At 42.5% G+C, this 24,292-nt stretch overlaps 1 protein-coding gene across 1 annotated transcript; it reads left to right on the forward strand.

The window, feature by feature from the left end:
• Window positions 1–1,433: 1,433 nt before the first annotated feature.
• On the forward strand, window positions 1,434–22,571 carry ARF1 (ADP ribosylation factor 1). The gene is made up of 5 exons (XM_034759778.1): window positions 1,434–1,589; window positions 17,172–17,356; window positions 18,470–18,580; window positions 19,424–19,548; window positions 21,083–22,571. Exons 2-5 carry the CDS (start codon window positions 17,209–17,211, stop codon window positions 21,242–21,244), a joined length of 546 nt encoding a protein of 181 aa, XP_034615669.1. The 5' UTR covers window positions 1,434–1,589; window positions 17,172–17,208; the 3' UTR covers window positions 21,245–22,571.
• The last annotated feature ends 1,721 nt before the right edge of the window (window positions 22,572–24,292 follow it).

Genomic DNA, 24,292 nt, shown 5'->3' on the forward strand with positions numbered 1-24,292 from the left:
CACAAAGTACGTCTGTGTCTTCATGAAGCATGTGCATGTCACCAGGTGTGATGTGTGCTGGGTCACCACATGTGTGTCACCATGAAGCAGGCCATCATCAGAAGGTGTGTATGTTGCACCACAAAGCATGATGTGTGCCAATGTCACCACAGGGCACGTGCTTGTCACCACAAACCATTAAGTGCCAGTGTCACCACAGAACATGATGTGTTCCCATGTCTCCATAAGGTGTGTGCTCTTACCACAAGATGTGTGCGTGTCACAAGCATGTGTCACCACAAGATGTGTGCATGTCTTACAAGGCATGAAGCATGCCATTGTCACACAAGATGTATGTGTTACAAGGGGCGTGCATGTCACAAGGCGTGCAGCGTGCCCATGTCACCATGAGGTGTGTGCTATCTCCACAAGGTGTTTGTGTGTCACTGCAAGGCATGAAGCATGCCCGTATGAGCACGAGGCGTGTGCTGTCATCACGAGGTGCGTAGCATGCCAATGTCATGCGACATTTGCTGTCACCATGAGGTGTAAAGCATGCCTGTGTCACCACAAGGTGGGTGCATATCACCATGAAACGCATGTGTCACCATGAGGTGTGAAGCATGCCCATGTCACCAAAAGACATGTGCTATCACCAGGAGGCGTGTGCATGTCACCACGAGGCATGCAGCATGCCCGTGTCACCATAAGGTATGTGTGTGTCACCAGGGGTGTGCAAGTCACCACAAGCCATGTGCGTGTTACCACAAGGCAAGTATGGCACCACAAGCCATGTGCATGTCACCACAAGGGGTGTGCTATCACCACAAGACATGTGCATGTCACCACAAGGGGTGTGCTATCACCACAAGACATGGGCGTGTCACCACAAGGGGTGTGCGATCACCACAAGGCATGTGCATGTCACCACAAGGGGTGTGCTATCGCTACTAGGCACACACGTGTCACCACAAGGGGTGTACTATCACCACAAGGCATGTGCATGTCACCACAAGGGGTGTGCTATCACTACTATGCACGCGCGTGTCACCACAAGGTGTGTGCTATCACCACAAGGCATGTGCGTGTGTCACCACAAGGTGTGCAAGGTGCTCGTGTCACCCCCCCTCCCCCCAGATGCGAGGCGCACGTGTGTCGCCAGGCACCTGAGGCTTCGCCACCAGGACGCGGTACCGGCCCGCTCTGCCCCAGGGCCGCCCAAGCCGGTCACATCCCGGCCCCCACCGCCGCTGGCCGGCGGGCAAAGGCCGAAGGCACGGGGCAAAAGCCCCACCTACTCCCAGGCCCCGCCCCCGGCGCGCGCCTCCCTGAGGCTCTCGGCTCCGCCCCCTCGGCGCGCGCTCCGGGAATACCGCGACCCCGCCCCCTGGCGCGCCGCCTCGTCGCTCCTGCCCCCGCCCCATTCTGCCCGCCGAACCCGGGCGCTGCGGGAGCCCCGCCCACCGCGTCCCTCCTCGGTTACCCGTCGTGCACCGCGCAGCCCTGGCACTGACGTGGCTGCCCGCAGCCGCCATCTTGTGAGCCTGGGCGGGGAGCGGGAGAGCAGCGCAGGAGGGAGCCGACCCAGAGCCGGGGGCAGCCAGCGCCGGGTAAGCGGCGACTTCCCCTCGCGGCGCCGGCCCGGCCGTCGCCCCACATCCCCCCGCGGCGGCCGGGGGCCGTTCGGCGCAGGAGGCCGGGCTGCGCCCCGGGCCTGGGGGGGGAGGCCGCGGGGTGGGGGAGCGGCGGGGCCCGGCCCGGCCCGGCCCGGCCCGGCCCGGCCCGGCCTGCTGGGTGTCCCGGAGCAGCGGGGGCGGGCTGGCTGGCGTGTCCCTGCCGAGGGCCCGTGTTGCCCAGCAGCAGGGAGCAGCAGGCCGCAGCGCGGGCCGCCCCGCCCTGGGGAGCGTGGGACGGTCGGGGAGCTGCGAGCGATTCAAACGGGCGCTGCCCGGGTGGGGTTCCAGTCCCGCCACCTTAACCCCCGGCCCAGCCTGGGCCCGGCCTAGGCCCCCGACCTGCCCTCTCTCCCCCTCCCCCCCCCTCCAGCCTAGGCCCCTGATCTGCGCCTCCCCCCCCAGCCTGGGCCCGGCCTAGGCACCCGAACTGCCTCACCTCCCCAGCCGGGGCCTGACTTCGGACCAGCCAAGTTTACAGACCCAATCCTCAGTCCAGAACCCCCCCACCTTGGCCTTGCCAGCTCTACTGACCTAACTCCTCAGCGGGGGAGTTGGATGGGGGTGGTTGTCAGATCTCCCTCTCTGAGTAGCTCGGAGCTGGCCCAGGGCATATGGATTCTCCTCTTCCTCAGACTCTTGGCTCGTTTTAGGTATTTAATGCCTGACCAGTCCTGGGAGTGTGATCAGGGATGTGTGCTGATTATGTGCCTTCATTAAAGGTTTGAGGGTATAATGGCTTAATTCTTGTAGTGGCTGGGTTGTGTGATGGGATGAAATGGTGAGGAGTAGAGTTGCTGTCTTTACCCTGGAGCAGAATTTCTTTCCAGTCTCAACTGCTTGGGTGGGTGACCCAGGAGGTCAACCTTCCACCCTACTCTGCATGCCAGGCTTGCTTATAACAGATTAGCTGTTGGCCTATAAAATCCCATTTGCCTTTATCTGTGGCCTATATATGACACTCCAGGAAGGTAACCCCCCTCCCACAATTCACCTTGCCGGTAGTATAGTGCTCTGCATGGAAGAATTCATTGATCATGAAGCATGATTGAGTGTATGCATATGTTTTATTTTGACTCCATCAGCTTCATCTATAGCTGAAATATTAACTATTCAGATAATACTTTGAACTTTGCTGTGCAACCACTGAGCCTCACAATTCCTCTTTGAAGAGCATTATTGTCCCTGTTGTACAGATGAGAAATTGAGAGCTTAAAGTTGAGTGATTTGTCCAAGGTCATGTAGCAGAACAATTCTATTACCTTTTTTGCCACTCTAATAACCTGAGTTTTTTATCCGAATTTGGGTATTCCCTGTCATTTTCTTCCTTTAAGGGAGTTAGAATTTTTCTCCAAATATTCTTTCTTTGTGACTTTCTACTCAAAATGGTACCATTATATACACTGTTAAGCTTGTAGGAATGGGCCAGCCATGCATGTACCATTATTGTAATGGTAGCCGTGGATGAAAAGGTGAGGAAATTTATCTGACTTGAAGCTCTTAAATTGGTTGGCTTGACTGTCTTCATTTGCCATGCTTACTGACACCTCTGCTCTGGCAGAGCAGCAAAACCAAGAGATGGTTTAAACAAATGTCATTTCTACAAACTCAGCAGCTTTGGGTGCTACAGCAATGGACAGTGGTTAAAAACCTCCTTTAAAAATCAGGTGCAGGGTAGGTTGTGCCCATAAATAGGTGGCTGGACTGATCATGGTGTCCACTTATTTGCCATGGGTTCTTAATTCAAGAACCTTGAATCGGATATAGTGTCTGTTACTAATCTCAACATCAGTCTGTATCAGCAAATCCCTTTGTATAAAGTTATCTGAAAGTACGATTTTTTTGCATTCTTATCTGAAAAGGGCCTATAAAAGTGGTACATTCTTACTCAATAGATCTTTTGTGTAGGTCTGAGTCATACTTGCTGAGTCTATTGACAAAATGGAGAGTTGTCTTAGGCTTTGGAGGTAGCAGAGTTAGGAGTAGACTGGATTCTGTTCCTTTTTGTGACTCAGCAGAATTGTTCACTGTGTTACCCCATGTAAAACTGTCTGTAGGTACTAGGGTTGCATGGGTACAACTAAGGGCATAATTACCCCGCAGAACCCTTATTACATACATTGGTGGAAGAAGGAAAGAAATCCATCTTGACAACAAGATTGGTTGAGTTCAGAAGAATGCGAGTTAAGTGAAATGACTTTTTTCCTATCAAACCTGCTCAGTAGAAAATCACTGAGATGACAATATTTACATTGCAGAGTAGAACTACACTTTAGTTTCATCATCTGTTACAAAATATCTTATCACGTGTAGGTCATTCTCAGTGTAGGTCATTCTCATGAGTATTTCAGTATTCTGGATTCTTTACAATGGGTACATTTGGTCAACATAGCCTATGGCTACAATACAGCTTAAGTCGACATAAGTTATGTTGCTCAGGGGCGTGAATTGGCCACCCCCCTGAGTGACATAACTTGTGCCTCGTTAAGCACCAATGTGGTCAGCAGTGTGGCTCAGCGGGAGAGCTCCGGCTAACATAGTCACTGCCACTCATTGGGGGTGGATTAGTTAAGTGGACAGGAGACTCCCATCTGCTTAGAGCAGTGACATTAGAGAGCTTACAGTGATGCAGCTCCATCAGTACCACTGCACTGCTGTAAGCGCTCTCAGGTAGCCATAGTTGATTAAATTGTGATTCCATAAAAAAGCAAGTACACCTCTACCTCAATATAACGCTGTCCTCAGGAGCCAAAAAATCTTATAGGTGAAACCGTGTTATATTGAGCCTGCTTTAATCCACCGGAGTGCGCAGCTCCGCCCCCCCGGAGCACTGCTTTACCACGTTATATCCAAATTCATGTTATATCGGGTTGCATTATATTGAAGTAGAGGTGTATCTTATTTATTTATTTATTTTATTGTCCCCAGTCTGTTGAAGGCCTTGTTAGTGTGGAAGCTGTGGAGCTGGTATTACAGCTACCACTATCCCCAGCTATCATTCTCTCCTTTTACTGATGGGCAGAAGTTTTGAATCAGCTTCCTGCTACAACAGCTGTTTTTCTGCATTATTCGGCAGTTTTTCTTGCTGCTTGCAAGTATCTAATTTTATTTCTTGTTTCTAATACATGGAAACGTGTGAATATATGATATTACTTTTGCTGATGTCTCAATTCTAATATTCCTCTTCATATGCTGATCTTGATCCAAACAGTCAGTTGAGCATTGGCTCTTGGATTTGGTCATGTGTCAGCCACCTATCTTGTTTGACTTATTCTTTAACTTGAATTTATTCACAGTATCTAGGGTGAATTTAGTCAGTGTTGAACTCATATAGTGAATGGGGTAGTATGTCAGACACATACTTTAAAACTGCTCAAGTTTTAAACTATATAAGTACTTCGCTATTGTAAGTCTGAGCCACATTCTGTTTAAGTGGAAGTTGTTAACACTTTCTGCTGGTTAGGCTGAGCACAGTGTTCTTAGGTTTCACCATTTTTAATAGCAGATGTAGCTGTAATCAAATTACTTTAGATGTGCCTTGTCTGGGTAGCAGACTACACTTAACTCTGACATCTTTCAGGCAATTGGTGACAGCCAGAAGGAAAAAATAGAATAGCCTTCTGCTTCTGCCCAGAAATCTCATGATTGTAGTCAAAATCCTTCCAGTAGGGTGAATTCCTTTACATTTTTTGCCAACCTTTTTTTAAAGGAAGATACAGAAGTTACGATCCAAATGAGTCTCTCTAAACTTAATATCTCTTTGCAAAAATGTGGACTGCCAAAAGTTGAGAGAGCCCACTGGATTACTATGGAACATGTTAAATTGTTCACCTGGTTTTTTAGATAAACAATATTGGGTTACCCCTCTTCTTTGTCTTGTGATACACCAGCTGTTCATAATATTTTAATGTGGTTCAGGGTTTTATTTTTGAAACTTAGAAGTGCATCAGGTTGAACTTGAAAACAAGAAACCCAGACTGATGTGGCTTTTGAGTGAAATGTTAAATGGTCCACCTTTTGTCTCCCTGGGTTCTAGAACATTGTGCAATCTACTTCTGTTCCTGTTACTGCAGGAATGACTAAATCTTTAGTGCACTAGGGCAATATCTAACTGTTGATGCACGTGTTCCACCTATTTATTTCTATTACAGTAGCACCTATGGGCCCCATTATGCTTAGCACTGTACGAACACACAATATGAAGGTCAGTTTGGCAGAGAAGTTCAGTTCATTTGGAGAAGCATTGGAGAACAGTTGTGGCCCTCAACATTCCTTTTAAAAGGCTTAGATGCGACTTCTGGTTGAAAATAACTTACTGTATACGTGTTTTCATGCAGCCTATCTGGGGACTGGCATCGTCTGCTCTGGATGACTCTTCACCTAGTTTCATTCATAGAGTGCCCTGTTCGTCAAGTCTTGGCGAACACGAAAGCCACATTTAGATCAATCTTCAGTTACGCTTAGCAAGAAGAGAATACATTTTGATGGCTCTTGTGGTATCGTGAAGAAGAATAACTTCGAATGGGCACAGAAGGGAATTTTTAAAGGTGAACTGTGAAGCAAAAACACAATTCCCTTTACTGCACTGTACCTTTATAGACAGCTTTCAATTGGCTCTTTCCAAAGGGAATGTTTTATTTTACATTAGAAATATCAGGAATGTCATGTCTCTGCTTTCCTTATGTTGGTCGGTAAATAACCAAGATACTGTAACTTTTTACCTGTTTTTCCTTCCTCTTCCAAACTCAGCATCCATTCCCAACCCCTTCAGTTGGAGATAGGAAAGGTTGCAGCTCTGATTATGGCATTATGTGCGATCAACCATTTAAGATGCACAACAGATCTTGCCAAATACCTCCAAGAAAGAGATAAGGGGGCTTAATATATTGTAACAAGTTGTTGGTGGAAGGGCAGAGGAGTGGTGTAGAGGTAGTCTTAATACATCATGGTGAGAGTATTGAATGTTACCATCTCTTGCTTTGCAGCTCATCTTTAAATACTCTGTACATGACTCATCTTTAATTCTAAGACTTCATAGAAAGTTAGATTCCTGGTGATGATGCATACTTAGACTAAAAATTCCGAAAATTAACATGACTTCTACATCTAAAACTTATGCTTAATTTTAGTCTTGTAAATAGTATCTTGAAAGTAGTAGTCTTGATTTCAGTAGAAAAAAAATAGAAATCAAAAACTATGTTTCCAGCTTCAAAGAATTATTTGAGTTGGCTATAACTACTTCCTATTTAGCCATCTTTCATCCTTTGCTTCATAGGTGAAAGGCCAGTAAACAACTTCTACAAATAGTTGGGTATAACTGTTCTTGAATAGTCATGTATGGAGTTAGTTTAGTTACATAGTTGACAGTATTCTGATTGAGCTATTTTTAAAATTTGCTGCAATAGAACATTTTAAGCTGCAAGGAAACAGATTCTTCAAGTATGAAAGCATGCAGGTTTGTTTAACTGGCTATATCCATTTCAGGTGTGAAATACTATGCTGCTAGATTACGTTGGCACTAAAACTTTTAAGATCGCTTATCCCTGTGAACGTTAGAAATGACCCAACATCTAAACAGTACTTTACAGGTCAAAGGCATAGTGCCAACTTCAAAATTGCTCTTTGGTCTAAATATATTTTTGTCTACCATTCTTACAAGCCACACCAAAGAAAACTAAAGAGGTTGAGTAAAACTATTTTTCTCTGATTTTGTTTTTCCTCAGTCTGTTCATTTGTTAGCACTTTGTATAAGTCCATGGAAATACAAATTTTACTTTGTCTTCAGTGCCTTTGATATGTTGCGGAGGGGCGGGGAAATTGGTTCATAAACATGTCATTCATGCCCTTTAAGCATTTAAGTAGCTGGCAAAACATTTGGACACAAGAAGCAGTTTCTATAATTACATTTTGGTTATATTGTTGACAAGAAAGCTAACATAGGCAGTTGGGGATGGAGAAAAGGACTGCTGTGAAAAATAGTTTAAATTACATATCTGAAATCACAAGTTTAATATTACATTTCAGACCAGTAGTGCTGTGGCTTCAAAATGGTCAGTTCTTTTATACAAAGGAGGCATTTTGACTAGTTATATTGTAAATAACATATTGTGGTGCACAAGACTGTGTATGTACATTAATGATACTCTTTACCAGTTGTAGCTATTGAAAGAAAAAACTAAAGGGGAAAACAGCTGAAACTGCTAGTGCTGGCTAAGGGTTTTGCAAGTCTTCAGAATGCCTTCCTTTCAGCTGCTTTCACTTTCTTTAACAGACCTGGCATGCTTGTACTCTGAAGTAGGGAATTAAGCTTTTCTGCAGTCAGTCTTCTTTGCTAGCAGTGCCTTTCCATCTTTGCTGTGTTGGACGTCATCAGTAGTAGAAGAGTTTGTGAGCAAGATGCTTATACTCCTGCCCAGTAGCTTTTCTTGCAATGGTTTGAAACCGTGAACATGTGTAACACCAGTTTAATTGCTGCTGAAGCTCCATGTGAGTGCTGTTATGGTGGAGCACAGATGTAAATATTTTTGTATTGCATCTAACATTCTAGTCTTTAAACTGGGAAAATGGCAGAAGGATGTTGGGTGTACAGGTTTTTCCCCACTCTATTGCCTTAAAGCATTCTACAATATCTTTTAGTTAAAACAGTGTAAAATTACAGGAAATGGCGGCTTACGTCACAATTGCTTTTTTTTAGTCGATAAAGAAGTTGAATCAGTTGTACGTGGCCAAATGGAACTATGCCATGAAAGACTAAAACAGGGGTGGCCAACCTGTGGCTCCGGAGCCACATGCGGCTCTTCAGAAGTTAATATGCAGCTCCTTGTATAGGCACCAACTCCAGGGCTAGAGCTATAGGCGCCAACTTTCCAATGTGCTGGGAGGAGCTCACTGCTCAACCCCTGGCTCTGCCACAGGCCCTGCCCCCACTCCACCCCTTCCCGCTCCCCTCCCATGAGCCTGCTGTGCCTTCTCTCCCCCCCAGCCTCCTGTATGCCACGAAACAGCTAATCGGGAGGGGGGCAGGCGCTGGTCCGTAGTGCTGCTGATGGGTGGGGGGCGGGGGGAGGTGCTGACCTATTACTGTGGCTCTTTGGAAACGTACATTGGTAAATTCTGGCTCCTTCTCAGGCTGGCCACCCCTGGACTGCATTCCAGTTTTCAAAGATCTTAAATCCCAGTTAAACATCAGTACAAATGCGCATCTTTCTTGGCAGATTTACAATATAGTTTGAATTAAAATTAGTAGACTGGCTTTATTCAACTACTATTGGTTGGCATGTGAGCTGCAAAAGGAGGAACATACTGAATTTCTAAAGGCACGCAAGTAAAATAAAATGCCATTAAAACTGGTATGGATGCAGAAGTATAGAACACTACTAAACATGTACATTATAGTCACGTCCCTTTTATTTTAGGTTGTGTAATGCTTAAAGCCACTTGTCTGTGTTGCCATGCCACTTGAGAAACTTCTAAAATGAATCCTGCATAGTAATAAGACTCATTCACTCTAATTTGAACTTAGCTATGAGTTTATCTAAGATGCATCACTTGCTAGAAATTTACCTGAAGTTTGAGATCTTCTACTTCCTGGTATAAATTTGCAGAGCCTTATCCAGAAATGAGTCTTTGTTCCTCTTACTGCTTACCAATGACACACAACATCTTAACTGAACCTGAATAACAGGTTTCTACCGCTGTGCAAACCTTGTGGGAGGTGCTATAGAATGAAATATCAGAGTAAGGGTGTGCTCCGTAGTGCTCGGGGCTTGTCTACACTTAACAGCCATGCAGCGATGCAGCTGCCTCTGTAGGGCTTAGTGAAGAGACTACCTAAGCTGACAGGAAAGCTTCTCCTTTCAGCGTAGGCACTCCATGTCCCCGAGAGGCAATAGCTAAGTTGACGGGAGAAGCCCTCCCATCGACAGTTTTGTCTACCCCAGGGGTTCGGTCAGTGTAACTGCATCACTCAGGTGTGGATTTTCACCTGAGGGATGTAGTTCTACCAACGTACGTTTGTAGTGTAGTCCGGGGCTTGGCCTAACGAGGAGCAACAAAACAGGAGTAAGAGCAGCAAAGGGTGTTTTGGAATATTCAGAGCTGGTGAACGGTACTAAATTGACATTCATGGAGGCTGAAATCGTGTCTATAAAACGCTGTTGGCACATTTAGCAGCAGCTCTATCTGTCCAATCAACCCTGACCTGGAGGGCCCTCCCTTACAGGTGATAGGACAACAGAATCCGTTCATTCTCTAATATTGCAGTCTGTATATATTATATGTGCCGCCCAACCCCAAAACACTAACATCCCCCCTATACTCTGTATGTTACCCCCAATGACCAATAACTGACGCCTCAAATTTTCTGTATTGTTTATTTTTCAAATATTCTCTAATAAAATTTAAATCTCTTCTGAGGATGCCAGGTGGGACTTGCCTATATACAAAACTACCTATTGCCGACAATGGGTGTTGCTGAATATGGTTTGGCTGCATATGAAGGCAAGGGTAAACCACATTAAGGTAGCTTTTGTCATGTAGACAAGCCCCAGCTGAACTACTTGTGGTGGTTATCCCTGTGCGCTGGGAACTAGACTGAGACCACCAAACTAGCTTCAAGTGGACTGTCAAACAGTTAACAGTGGTAATATTTGGGGTCTCTGCTAACTTGAGTTAGGGAAAAAACAAACTGGAGTAGAGGAAGATTTTTTTTTACTTAAGAATAGACCATATATTGGGTAGTTAAGACTCACTCTAGTATAGTTTGCCTTTTCTCAGGTAAGACACATAATGGCACACGTCCAGCTTCTGGAAGGGGCAAGAGAATGTGAAGACACTGGTATGTCTACACTGTAAACATGCGTGGCTGGCCCATGTCAGCTGACTCTAGCTCAGGGCTGTTTAATTGCAGTATAGACATCTGGGCTCCAGCCCAGTCATCGACACTGCAGTTAAACAGCCCAGTGAGCCCATGTCACTTGACATGGGCTAGCCATGGGTATTTAATTGCTGTGTAAACATACTTTTCATGGGCCTTTTTGGGTAAGGGTCTTGCCATATGGGGTGGAGAATAACTATTCAGAAATTGTCAGTGTTAATAATTAGGCTGGCGGTCTTCATAAGTAGATGTGCTGGGGAAAGAACTAGAAGACACTGTTTATATTACAATAGTGCGAGATGCCCCAGTCATGATTAGTAAGTCCCTGTTATACTTTGCACTATACAGACACGTGAAGATACAGAAGGCATGACTGAATCTCTTACATTAACAATAGTAATGTGTAAAAATAGCACTAAAACCCATCTTTAAAAAAAAAAAGCGATTATGGGGTGGTGAGAGAATGCAAGTTATACTGATTGATACAAACTGGAAGATGAGTTGGTGGAAGGAGACAAAAAGGGAATTGGAGACTGGAAGAGGGGTAGAATAATAGAAGCTTCCCTCCTTCCAGCAGCCATGGTAGGGGGTAAGTTTATCTGACATCTTCTAGCCAGAGGCAAACACAGAAGAGTCTCCAAGCAGGGTCCAGGAATAGCACCGGGAATTGCATAATTAACTCAGGTTTGCAGCTGAGTTTCTCACTAGAGCATTGCTACTGGTAAGTCTTGCTTCTGTCTAATGGGTACCTAGTAAATGTTTCAAGTTCTGACTCTTACAAGGATGGAAACTGTAATACAGCTGTATCATCTCAAGTATTGTGTACTGTCTGGGTGCTGCTATAGAGAATATTGGACAAGATACAGAACTGGATAACGAGTGTAGTAAAGGATACATTGTATCCAAGAAGAGAGAAGAGCTAAGTTTATATTCACTAGAAAAGATCATTTAAAATGGAGACATAGTGGAAAGTGTAAAAATCTGAAGTTGAATAGAACGGTGGATATCATAAAACTACTGAGGAGGAGGATAGTTTTAATTTAGGCTTAAATGGGGAGCACAAACTTATCTGCCACCAAAAGAATTCAAGGAAAATCCTCCTATGTCTCTATAGTTTGTGGAGGGGAAGTAGCAAAGGAATGCAAGTGTAATCATAAACTTGTTACTGTAAGACAAGCACAGATTGTATGCCTCTTTTGAGGCATGGGAAGATGTTAAGAATCTCAACCAGAAAGCCTTTGACAAGGTCCCTCACCAAAGGCTCTTAAGTAAAGTAAGTTGTCATGGGATAAAAGGGAAGGTCCTTTCATGGATTGAGAACTGGTTAAAAGACTGGGAACAAAGGGTAGGAATTAATGGTAAATTCTCAGAATGGAGAGGGGTAACTAGTGGTGTTCCCCAAGGGTCAGTCCTCGGACCAATCCTATTCAACTTATTTATAAATGATCTGGAGAAGGGTAAACAGTGAGGTGGCAAAGTTTGCAGATGATACTAAACTGCTCAAGATAGTTAAGACCAAAGCAGACTGTGATGAACTTCAAAAAGATCTCACAAAACTAAGTGATTGGGCAACAAAATGGCAAATGAAATTTCATGTGGATAAATGTAAAGTAATGCACATTGGAAAAAATAACCCCAACTATACATACAATATGATGGGGGCTAATTTAGCTACAAGAAGTCAGGAAAAAGATCTTGGAGTCATCGTGGATAGTTCTCTGAAGATGTCCGCGCAGTGTGCAGAGGCGGTCAAAAAAGCAAACAGGATGTTAGGGATCATTAAAAAGGGGATAGAGAATAAGACTGAGAATATATTATTGCCCTTATATAAATCGATGGTACACCCACATTTCGAATACTGCATACAGATGTGGTCTCCTCATCTCAAAAAAGATATACTGGCATTAGAAAAGGTTCAGAAAAGGGCAACTAAAATGATTAGGGGTTTGGAACGGGTCCCATATGAGGAGAGATTAAAGAGGCTAGGACTCTTCAGCTTGGAAAAGAGGAAACTAAGGGGGGATATGATAGAGGTATATAAAATCATGAGTGATGTGGAGAAAGTGGATAAGGAAAAGTTATTTACTTATTCCCATAATACAAAAACTAGGAGTCACCAAATGAAATTAATAGGCAGCAGGTTTAAAACAAATACAAGGAAGTTCTTCACGCAGCACACAGTCCGCTTGTGGAATTCCTTACCTGAGGAGGTTGTGAAGGCTAGGACTATAACAGCGTTTAAAAGAGAACTGGATAAATTCATGGTGGTTAAGTCCATTAATGGCTATTAGCCAGGATGGGTAAGGAATGGTGTCCCTAGCCTCTGTTTGTCAGAGGATGGAGATGGATGGCAGGAGAGAGATCACTTGATCATTGCCTGTTGGTCCACTCCGTCTGGGGCACCTGGCATTGACCACTGTCGGTAGACAGGATACTGGGCTAGATGGACCTTTGGTCTGACCTGGTACGGCCATTCTTATGTAACTACATGTTAACTGAGCATCAAATTTTAAATGGCTGCTGTCAAGATAGTCATAACCTAAATTGAGTTGCATGCCTTTAAACGAATAAAATATTTTTTAAAAATTTACTCAACTTTTTTACAGGGCTTGTAAACTAGTTTAATAGTGGTGGTACTCAGCCCTCCAACAGGGGTGTGGTTATAAATGCCTATAGAACAAAATAAAGTCCAAGTCTCCTTTTTTTAATCTGGTATAGGGAGCTGCTGTGGAGGCAGCATACTCATGCCCAGTGGAACGCTTCCTGTCATTCACTCCCCTCTCGCCAAATAAGGATTGGCGTTGTCTGCTGCGAAAGGAGGCATCTCCTGTTCTTGTCTGGAAGACTGGTGACAGTGTTTTGAGGAAATAGGGGCTCTAGAAAGAAGGAAATGCATTCCTTTGCAAATGAGTCATTGCACAATCTTTCTGTTTGATACAACATTCATAAGTTGAGCTACAGTTCTCTCCAGTAGCCCCGTCTTTTGGCTCTATAGGAATATGAAAGCAGCATTAAGTTTTCTTAAGAGAAAGCATCTCTTTTTAACAATGACAATAAAACAGTTTTACTTCCAGTTAAAATTTAACACTAAAGACAGTTTCCACGTTACATCTTGTTAAACTTAAGTGAATTAAATGTTTGTGAAAGATTCCAGAATGACAGCCCTCGAGACCGACGTCTTCTATTCGTGGAATAAGCAACACATGGACATTAGTGCAACAGAAGCATTCCACTGTGCCAATCCTAAACTTTAGCCTGTACCTATGTGAAAGAGAGTGATAGCTTCTTGATTATTCTGAGACTAATAAGGATCCCTTTGACAGAAGGCACTGGGTTGTGCAAATCTTTCTTGAGCACTACACTGAGTCATATTTCGTCTAAATTCAAATATTTATATATTGGTTTCAGTAATATTCAGTAATTCCACAATTATTTTTAAAACTTTAGTTAAAAATGTATAGACTAGAACATTATTTTTAAGAACATAATTGCTGAGAACTTTCAGTGAGTTTTGCAGCAAAACTATACTATTAACACATTTGCATTACTGATCTCTTTGCATTACTCATAGTATTTTGGGGTGGGGAAGTGTAATAACTGGCATGTTTTAGTCATCAAACGGAAGGTGAATACTGTGACATGGACTATCTTAATTTCTTAAATTCGAGGGGCAGTTTTAAGTCTCACTTGCCTACTGCACATGTGCAATAAACTTTCAAATGACTGATTCATTGGTAATGTGTTAACAAAGTACACATCATATTATATAAAGAATTTGGCTTATTGTAGTAAACAGAAATCCTCTAAAAATCATGCAGTTTTACTATATATTCCTGCTGTCTTTTTTTTGTTCTAAAATGTATACCTTAATTTTACATTTCTTAACTTTTCCATTAGTGATGGTCCTCTCTGCATATATCAGTGTACGTTTGAGACTTCAGTTTCCAGGCAAAACAATAGCAAAGTGAATTATGTCACCAGTTCAATATAATGCAGTGTCACCATCTACTGGTTAAGGAACGTAAAAAACGTTAAGCTTTTGTTTTTGAATGCCCTTAAGTTCTTACCCCTTCTCTCTGGTAAAAGTTGTCTTGGATGCAGCTTTCAGTTGAACGCTAACATAAATTCTTCTTTTCTAACAAATATTACTTTGTTATTGCCGTAAACTGCAATAATTCCTATCCCTAAAATGACATGGTAATATCTTGGACCAACTTGTGTTGGTGAGAGAGACGGGGTTGGTCCAATAAAAGATATTACTTCAGCCACCATGTCTCACCAACATCCTGGGACCCACACAGCTACAACACTGCATATCCTTAGAATGCAATACTGAATTTGCTGATGGCAACATAATGTACCTTTTTAATGGAAATATAGCGGTGTGTCAGATACAAAAGTGAACTGCAAAGGTTTTGCTGAAAATGTAACCCTGTGAGTCAGGACTTAAAAGTAGAAAAGCAGATGTGTTGAAAATTAGTCTTGTATTTTAACAGTTTATGAGCACTAGTTTCCTCAAATCCTAAAGAATCGTATTCTGAGCTATTTTTTGGTCTTCCACTTTCATCCCAACTTCAATGCTCAATCATATATAGAGAGAGGATTAAAGTAGAATGATTAACACTATCATTTTCTCATATTGTCCTTTTGACTGATCTTTTTGCGTACCCAATCTCAGCCAACAGTCAATGATCTCATAGAAAGTTTCAATAAAACCAGTTGATCCACTTTTGAGAAGAATGTCTCAAAGATGCGGGTTTGGTGTTCACATTGCAAATTGTTTTCCTCTTATAAATCAATCCACTGGTGAGGGGGGGAAGCAACTATTAAAGAGCAGGGAAACATGGTGGGCTGTGTCATGGATTTCTCTATTCCCGTGTTTTTGTTTAGTGAACAGGGTAGTGTTAAAGTGTGTTTTTTAAAAAAAAAAAAAAAAAAAAAAACACGCAGCTCAGGTCTTATCTTCTAGCCACCTTAGAATGAATGGTATATTTATCATTTTGAGGTAATGTATGTGCTATGAGTAACCCACACAAAGCATTGGGGCAAGATGAAGTAATCAAGTGTATTCATGTTGAAAAATCATATGTACACTTCAGTGTTTTCTTTCACTAAAAATTAATACTTAGCTTTTGTATAACTTTTTTCAGCATTGAAAAAGGATGGTGATGCTGAATATGTCAGTAATTGAAAGACACTGCGTAAGCACACTAACAAAAGATTCAGGAGTACTTATGGTAGCTATCTTATAATTAGAACTACCTTTTCCTCCATTTGTCAAAGTCCTTCAATTTTCCATATTGAGGCAGAACAATTTTAAAAACCCACTAAATCTGTATCCAATGCATTTTAAAATCCTGACGTATACTGTGAGCTCCTGACAGCTGTTAGAATTTGTGTTTGGCTGCTAGTCTATAGATGTTCTTAGCCTGTATTACTATGAAGAACGTTGTCAGTAGTTATACATGCAGTAACTTGTACATAAGACCAGATGGTATTCACCCAAGAGTTCTGAAGAAACTCAAATATAAAATTGCAGAACTACTAATTTGTGGTATTTAACCTGTTGTATAAATCAGCCTGTGTACCAGGTGACTGGAGGATAGCTAACATAATGCCAATTTTTAAGAGAGGCTCCAGAGACAATCCTGGCGATTACCAGGCGGTAAGCTTAACTTCAGTACCAGTGAAATTGGTTGAAAATAGAGTAAAGAACAAAATTGTCAGACACATAAATGGACTTGGTATGCTGGAGAAGAGTTAGTGTGGCTTGTGTAAAGGGAAATTGGTGAGACAATCTGTTAGAATTGGAAAAAGTACAGAGAAGGGCAACACACATGATTAGCTTCTATGTGAGGAGAGATTAAAAAGACTGGAACTTCTCAGTTTAGAAAAGAGATCACTAAGGGAGTTATGATAGAGCAGGGGTTTTCAAACTGGGGGTCGGGACCCCTCGGGGGGTCACGAGGTTATTACATGGGGGTTGCAAATTGTCAGCCTCCACCCCAAATCCTGCCTTTCCCTCAGCATTTATAATGGTGTTAAATATATAAAAATGTGTTTAATGGGGGGGGGGTTGCACTCAGAGGCTTGCTATGTGAAAGGGGTCACCAGTACAAAAGTTTGAGAACCACTGTGATAGAGGTTTATACAATCACTTTCTCTTCCCCATTCGTGAATTAGGAAGTGTTAGTTACCCCTTCACAGAATACATGAATCAGGGATCACCCAATGAAATTAATATGCAGCAGGTTTAAAAAAAACATAAGGCTACTTCTTCACACACTTCACAGTTAACCTGTGGAACTCATTGCCAGGGGATGTTGTGGAGGCCAAAAGTTTAACTGGGTTCCGAAAAGAATTTAATAAGTTCATGGAGGATTGGTCCATCAATGGCTACTAGTGAAGATTGTTAGGGACACAACCCTCTGTTCTGGGTGACCCTTAGCCTCTGACTGCCAGAAGCTGGGGCTGAACAACGGGGGATTGATCACTCAATTACTGTCCTGTTCTGTTCATTCCCTCAGAAGCGTCTGGCACGTGTCACTGTTAGAAAACAAGATATTGAGCCAAATGGACGATTGATCTGACCCAATATAACCATTATGTTCTTCTTTTAATTGTCTTGAATTTCTTCTCTCTAGATTTCATTGGCCAGTGAGGGAATACCTTATTTCAAGCATGGGAAATATTTTTGCTAACCTCTTCAAAGGCCTTTTTGGCAAAAAAGAAATGCGTATTCTTATGGTTGGTCTGGATGCTGCAGGAAAGACCACTATTTTGTACAAACTTAAACTTGGTGAAATAGTAACTACTATCCCTACTATAGGTAAGATATTTACATATTGCTTTTTTTTACACTTTTTGAGATTCTGGTCCCTGTGACACATTGTTCACATCAGTGTCTCTAGTTAGTCACATGCTTTGCTGGTTTCATGGCTCAGTTGCAGTGCTGCATCCTGACTTGGCTCTAGTGAGAGTTTGCCTCTGATGGGTTGGGGTGGAAGCAGTACCTCGTTAGGCCTGGGCGGAGAAGAGAACATATGACCAATGTTCCCTCTAATTTTTTACATCCATGTGTGGAATGAATTTTATGTGCACCAATATGAGGTGATGTGTGGTGGGGGTAGGATTGGGATGCAGGAAGAGGAGGGACGAGAGCTCTGGGGATCAGGGAGTTGGGGTGCAGGAGGGGGCTCGGGGCTGGGGCAGAGGGGTGGGGAGCGGGGGGTGGGGGTGCAGGCTGCCCCAGGGCTGGGTGGGGGGGGGGAGGGCGCCCCCGGGGCCGGGGGGGGGGGGGAAGGACTCCTCCCGGCCCTATCTCACTGCCGCGGGTCAGGGGAGAGAGGCACCTGTCCAATCCAGGCCCTCTGGTTGCACGCCTGCATGGCCCTTGATAGCCTGCTGTGTGGCCGTGCAGATTATAGAGAATTTAGCATATGACTGCTTTTAATTTCATTCCTTCCTTCCACATTGATCAATGTGTGGAGCAGCTTTTGATAGGCGGGGAAGTCTAACTTTTCTCTGCTAAGGGCACCATGAACATGAAGCATTTGGGGGGTAGAGATGGAAAAACAGTGGCTCTTCTGGGGAGATGGAATGGTCAGAAGTTAAAATCAAATCAATACAATCTGAAGGTGAGGTAATAAGGAATGTATTTAAAAGTCCTTTTAGTTCCTCTTACAGTTCCAGCTGCAGAAGTTTCAGTTGAGGAGCCATTCATAGACACTCATTACTGTGTATTTTTAGGGGGCTTCAGAAGGTAAGAGAACCGGCTCTTAACCATGTTGAGGTCTTGAGAGTAAAAGTGTGAAATTACAGCATCTAAATTCAACTTCATATACTTGTCTTGTCTTTTATGATTAACTTCTGAGCATGAATTGGAGACCGTAATATATATTTTCCTGCTTGATCAATTTTTTTGTCACCATTTCTATTTCAGGTTTCAATGTAGAAACGGTAGAATACAAGAACATTAGCTTCACAGTGTGGGATGTAGGTGGTCAGGATAAGATCAGACCTCTCTGGCGCCATTATTTCCAGAATACACAAGGTGGGTCCTCAGTTAAATGACTGTGTTAAAGAAACTTGTGTATATGTTAAACTGTTTTCCTGAATTGCTTACTACATGAAAACATAAGCCAAAGCATCAAACAAGTGTCCATTCAAGGGTTTGGTAAGTGGGTACCAATCCAAAACTTCAGTGTTTTTGTTTCAATTCCCAAATTTAGATTAATGTAGATGCAAAAATGACAACAGTTGCTCCTTTGAAACGCTTGAAAATAAGCTCTGCTGCTTATCTGTCAAAACCAGAGTTCAGAATTGTTTCCTCTCAAGAATTGAAAATCTGCTTTTAAACTAATGGAGAAAATATAGGAAAATATGCTCCTTTTTAAGTACTTGTCATCTACTACAGAGCTAACATAGAACCATGAGTTAAGGACATCAGATAACTAGAGGAATTGATGTTAAAGCACGTAAAATAAGTCTTGTAGCAACTCTCCTGCCCTATAACAATTCTTTTTTAAGAGAACTGACACGTTTTGAAAATATGTTTGTAGTTTTAGTTCTGTGTGTATATAATTTGAAATCTGATCTTGGCCCAAAATTGGGAGGAAATCTATGCATAGTCAGCATTTGTTGGGATTTGTCATTATTTCAAACAAAAGATATTGTAGTAGCCAGAGACACACGGAGTGGTACGTATTGATAAGCTGTTTGCTTTATCTTCTGTTAAAACTTCAAAATACTACAGCTTTAGCCTTGATTGTTCCCCTACCCTTACCCTCCGCCCACCAGAAAAAACTGGGATTTATTTTTTTGAAGGAGAATTTCTGGTGTGAAGCTAGTTGGTTTTGTTTATTTGCTTTTTGTAATAATTGTTTTTGTTTTATAGGTTTGATTTTTGTGGTTGACAGTAATGACAGAGAACGAGTGAATGAGGCCAGAGAAGAGCTTATGAGAATGTTGGCAGAAGATGAGCTGAGAGATGCTGTCTTATTAGTGTTTGCTAACAAACAGGTATGCATTAGCAAGGGATCTTAAAGGTTTCTATTTAAAAACAAATTCTGAAGTCATGAAATAGTTGTGCAAAAATGTTTAGTACAATGCGATATGGCGGTCTTCAGCATTCCTTAGTGAGAGACTGAAAGGGTACTCAGTAGAATGCCATATTGACACTGATCTGTAGCTCCATTGGCTTCAGCAAAATTTTAAGTGTTTTTTCTCTGAAAACTGACTCCATCGAAGTGAAATCATAAGTCTTTATATTTTTGTCACACTAATTTCCATACCAAATTCTCAGCTTGCTAGTAAAGAATGCCGCCAACTTGAATTTAAGTTAATTTAAAAGTATTTTGTGCTATTGCACCTGCCTGAGTTTCCCCAGGCAGTCAGGAAACTGACTAGAAATAAACACCGCCAAAGCATACAGTAAACTGGAGATATGGACGTTTTTGAATGGCGAGCTCTGCAAACTCCCCCTAGGCTCAGAGTCTAGCAGGGTTTTCATGCCTCCCCACCAGTAGTGCTTGGCTTGGTCCAGATTAGGACCTCCTTAAAACTCATGTAACTGTATTGCAGATTTGAACACATGCAACTAATTAACTTCTCTGTGTATAAGAATAGAATTCAGCTGACTTAGCTTTATTGGCTACAGCCATTAAAAGCAATAAGTCGTCATTGTTAAAGTCATCAGGCAAGCCTGAAGGCAGGCAGGGAACAGAGCTGTTAAGAGTGCTATTTATGTACCTGCTCTTCAGAACTGCACTTTTAAGTTTTTCAGAAAAATCCCATTTCCTCAGCCTTGAAGAGAACCTCCTGAATAAATGGGAGCTGAGATTGTGAGGTCTCCCAGGTAGCCTGAAACAATAACCCTGAAGTGTGAACTGCCTTCTCTCAGTGCATGTTAATTCTGAATCTTAGTGAGTTTAAAGGACATTAACCATTTCACTGCTGATCTCTTAGCAGAAGCATCCAGCAGTTATAGAATTGTAGACAGCTTGAATAGAGTTCCACCACTTTTTCTAATTCGATCCCTGACTGTAAGATTCCCTTTTTAAAAAGCACATTACCAAAGTTAAAAGATCAAACAGAAAGCTGTTACTTTGAATCGACAGCTGAGAGAAAGCAGAATCTTAACCTGAGAGCAGAGATTTTCAAAGGTGTAACTTAAATTCTTTAAAATTGCTAAATTAAAACTTAACTAATTTAACTAAAAAGGTAAATCTTTAGATATCCTTGCTTTTCCATTTAATAGAATGAACTCCGCATTTCAGGTCTGCATCATCAGCTTCCTTTTTCTATGCAATACAGTACTTCAGGGACAGTTTATTTCATAGGATGAAATAAATACTTTTAATTGACTTACATTTTTCTGAAAACTCACATTTAGTCAGGATAGTTACATACTGAGGTGTTCTGCAAATACTTCTGGTGTTCATTTAAGTATGTAGTTATTCTTGGTTTCGTACCTTCTCACATGTGAACACTTTAACTGGAATATGTAAAGGATTTTTCTAAGTAGAAAATGACTTCCTTGTTTTCCCTCATTCAGGACCTCCCTAATGCAATGAATGCAGCAGAAATTACAGACAAACTCGGACTCCATTCTCTTCGTCACAGGAACTGGTATATCCAGGCAACCTGTGCCACTAGTGGAGATGGTCTCTATGAAGGACTGGACTGGTTGTCCAATCAGCTCCGAAACCAGAAATGAAACATAAAACTTCCTCTTCCCTCTTTTTCCACCTCTCCCTTTTATTTCCTCCTCTTCGCCCTTCGCTTTACTCTAATGTGGCAAACTGTGCTACTTTGTGGTATTGAGTGCCGGAAGCTGTTTTCATTACTTTTGTCACAGTATGTATTGCACCATGCTGTAAATGTGGCAAAGACAAGCCTGAAAACAGTTAGGTTTCTTATTTAATGTAAATAGTTTTTGTTTCCAATGAGGCAGTTTCTGGTACTCCTATGCAATATTACTCAGCTTTTTTATTGTAAAGAATCAACTCACTGTTTAGTACTGGGAAGGGATTTAAGCGGATTAACATATGGGTTGCCAGTAGTCAATGTGCAATAGAGCTGAAGACTGTCCCTGTTGGGTTGTGAGATCTGTGTTGAGATCCATTTTGGTGGTTGGTTTTTAACCTGAACTCTATTTTTTAAATAGCTACAGAAAAGTAAAACACTTGAACAGATAAGAAGTATGTTGGACGTCATTTCTGTGATTCCAGTTTGAATACCAGTGATTTTTAATTCTTTTGACATGGCAAAGCAGAAATGAAACCAAGCTTCATCTGATTAAAATACAGATCCATGTAACTGCTAGATCTCTGGATCTTTCTGTAGTTCATAGCATGTGTGTTCAAAGGTTTGTTTGAACTGGTTTAAAGTAGTTTGCAACTTTATTCATACAACTTAAACCTCTGTATTTTGCTTCAGATAAGGTTGATGTTGTGATCTTCCATCAGACTTCAATAATTTCTGGGTGGGTCACATTTTTAACCTGTTACATTCTATGTGAAGTGTTTTGTACTTTCCTTGTGTGTAAACCACCCCAGGCAAAACCTTTCCACAGAAAGCACAGCCCACATCAGTCCTAAGCTCTATAGTCAGAAAGTACTGTACGTAAATGAGAAATGCCATGAAAAACTCACCAAACATCTAGGTATAGTGTCTAGAAAAAAGCATGAGAGTCTGGAGTCATTCCATTCTAGAAGTATTCAATCCCATTTTGGAACAATCCCATATCTGTATATGTGTGAAAACCCTGGGCATCCCTCATACTGCAAGGTTCAGATTTGCCATCAGAAAAAGATCTCTTTACTTTTTTCTTTTGTATTTTGATAAACACTGAAGAAGCTGGAGCTGTTGAAAACATTAAACTTGAGGAACTATGAGAACTGGTTTGTTTAGTGTTGCGGAAACCTTTATGCTTTCAATACACAATTAGTAATCAAACTGTTTTGTATACTTGTTTCAGTTTTCATTTTGACAAACAAGCACTGTAATTAAAGCTATTAGAATAAAATCTCTTAACTATTTCATGTTTTTATGTCTTGCTGTTTATTTGATCACCTTCGCAGAATCAAAGAAATATTTGTCAAATAAAATGTTTCCTGAAACTTGCACTAGTATTATTCATAGATCACAGTGATCCCTTCCAGCCTTGGAATCACCTTGTCTGGTCTCCTGTGTAACGCAAGCCATAGAAACCCCCAAAATAATTCCTAGAGCAGATCTACTAGAAAAACATCTACTCTTGATATAAAGATTCAGTGATTTGTGGTATGCTGAATTGCATCACTGCCTGACCTGTACTATGGGTCACATTTCTACCTGAGCAGTAGGGAATCCGCTCAGGAAGGTGTTGGGCCTTAAATTTGCTGAAATCTATTGGGGGTTGCTCACTGGATTTTAATCTACCCCTTGTCATACTTCTAAGCAGTAACTTAATGTGGGATCTGAAAATAAGCCTTATCTCTTAGTTTGAACAAGGTGGTTAATAAATACTCAGCATCACAACAGTGTCTCCTGGAGGTTGGTTGTTAGAGTTCTGGGGTGAAGTCAACCTGTCAACCACACGTTATAGTGTAGCTGCTGTAATTGTTCCTAGGGGACTGCAGTGAACCTGGCTGTGGGCTGGAGCAAAGCCATATCAAGAAATACTGCAGCACATTGGCTTCAGATAGTAGAGACAGAGCAGATGCGTAGCAGGGAAAACAATGCCTCTGAGGTGCTGATTTCAGATTAGTTCCTGTGGGTACTGGGGTCTTCTGCACTGTAATTGCTTCCTGCTTCAACAGAGAGAGGGAAGGGAAGTTTGATTTTGAGAAAAATCCATTGAGCTGAGGGGATTCAAAGCAAGGGAGGAGACTAGTACTCAGCCTGGGGGCTGGAGTGATTTCTAAGCCGGGGCAGTATTCTGATCTGGGAGGGGTTGGCTGGCTTGGCCAAGTGGAGGGGGAGAATTGATTGTGGATGGACTAGTAGGTGAGGTGGTTGGGCTGGGGGAAGACAGGAGGAGGAAATTGGGAGCATAAGCATTTGGATTCGAGGGCATACAGAAAAGACGTCTGTGAGCAAGAGAAAACCACACAGGAATCAGGCCCATTTTTAAAATGGCTGTCAATATCCCCCTTATCCCTGAACCCTAATCCGAACTCCACTTTCAGATGTGACTTCACTTCTGCAACAACAAAACAATCCTGCCCTGGCAGGGGGTCAGTTTGATGACCTAAGACTCTTCTTTTTGCCATTGTGAATTATGATCAGCAAAGACCGCTGGGTTTAGAGCAGAATGAGCACCATCTGGCACTGCTACCTGTTCAGCCATCGCTGACGCAAACAAGTTCTTGCTCCGCTTGTGAGCGCTCTGCGGGCGATACTGGGACCTGAGCTGGATTCACTTTGTTTCGTTTCATTGTGATGGAGTGTTTTACCCCCACAATTGCCTGGAAAGAGTTAATGCAGAGAGAGCAGAGGGCTAATTAACCCCACAGGCCACAGCTGAGGTGGCTAAACAATCCCCTGACAGTGAGGGAGCCCAGCTCAGGAGGAAGGAGCGGGGCTGGATTTATAAAGACAGGAAATTGGCAGCAGAAGGGGGCTGCTGGGAAATTGCGGTCGCTCCCTGGGAAGAGTGGTATGTTTGGGCTGGCAAACCAGGGGAGCCAGGAAGGTAGGATGAGGCTTAGGGAAAGGCAGTAAGGTCTAGACCAGGGGTCGGCAACCTTTCAGAAGTGGTGTGCTGAGTCTTCATTTATTC

The sequence above is a fragment of the Trachemys scripta genome, chromosome 2, assembly GCF_013100865.1.
Source record: "Trachemys scripta elegans isolate TJP31775 chromosome 2, CAS_Tse_1.0, whole genome shotgun sequence".
Classification (NCBI taxonomy): Eukaryota; Metazoa; Chordata; order Testudines; family Emydidae; genus Trachemys; species Trachemys scripta.

What these genes read in the sequence shown, in the direction of transcription:
- ARF1 (XM_034759778.1), top strand. Translation starts at nt 17,209, where the DNA reads ATGGGAAATATTTTTGCTAACCTCTTCAAAGGCCTTTTTGGCAAAAAA. An exon ending in AACTACTATCCCTACTATAG is followed by an intron (nt 17,357 to 18,469) that starts GTAAGATATTTA and finishes TTTCTATTTCAG; the next exon opens with GTTTCAATGTAGAAACGGTA. An exon ending in TAGTGTTTGCTAACAAACAG is followed by an intron (nt 19,549 to 21,082) that starts GTATGCATTAGC and finishes TCCCTCATTCAG; the next exon opens with GACCTCCCTAATGCAATGAA.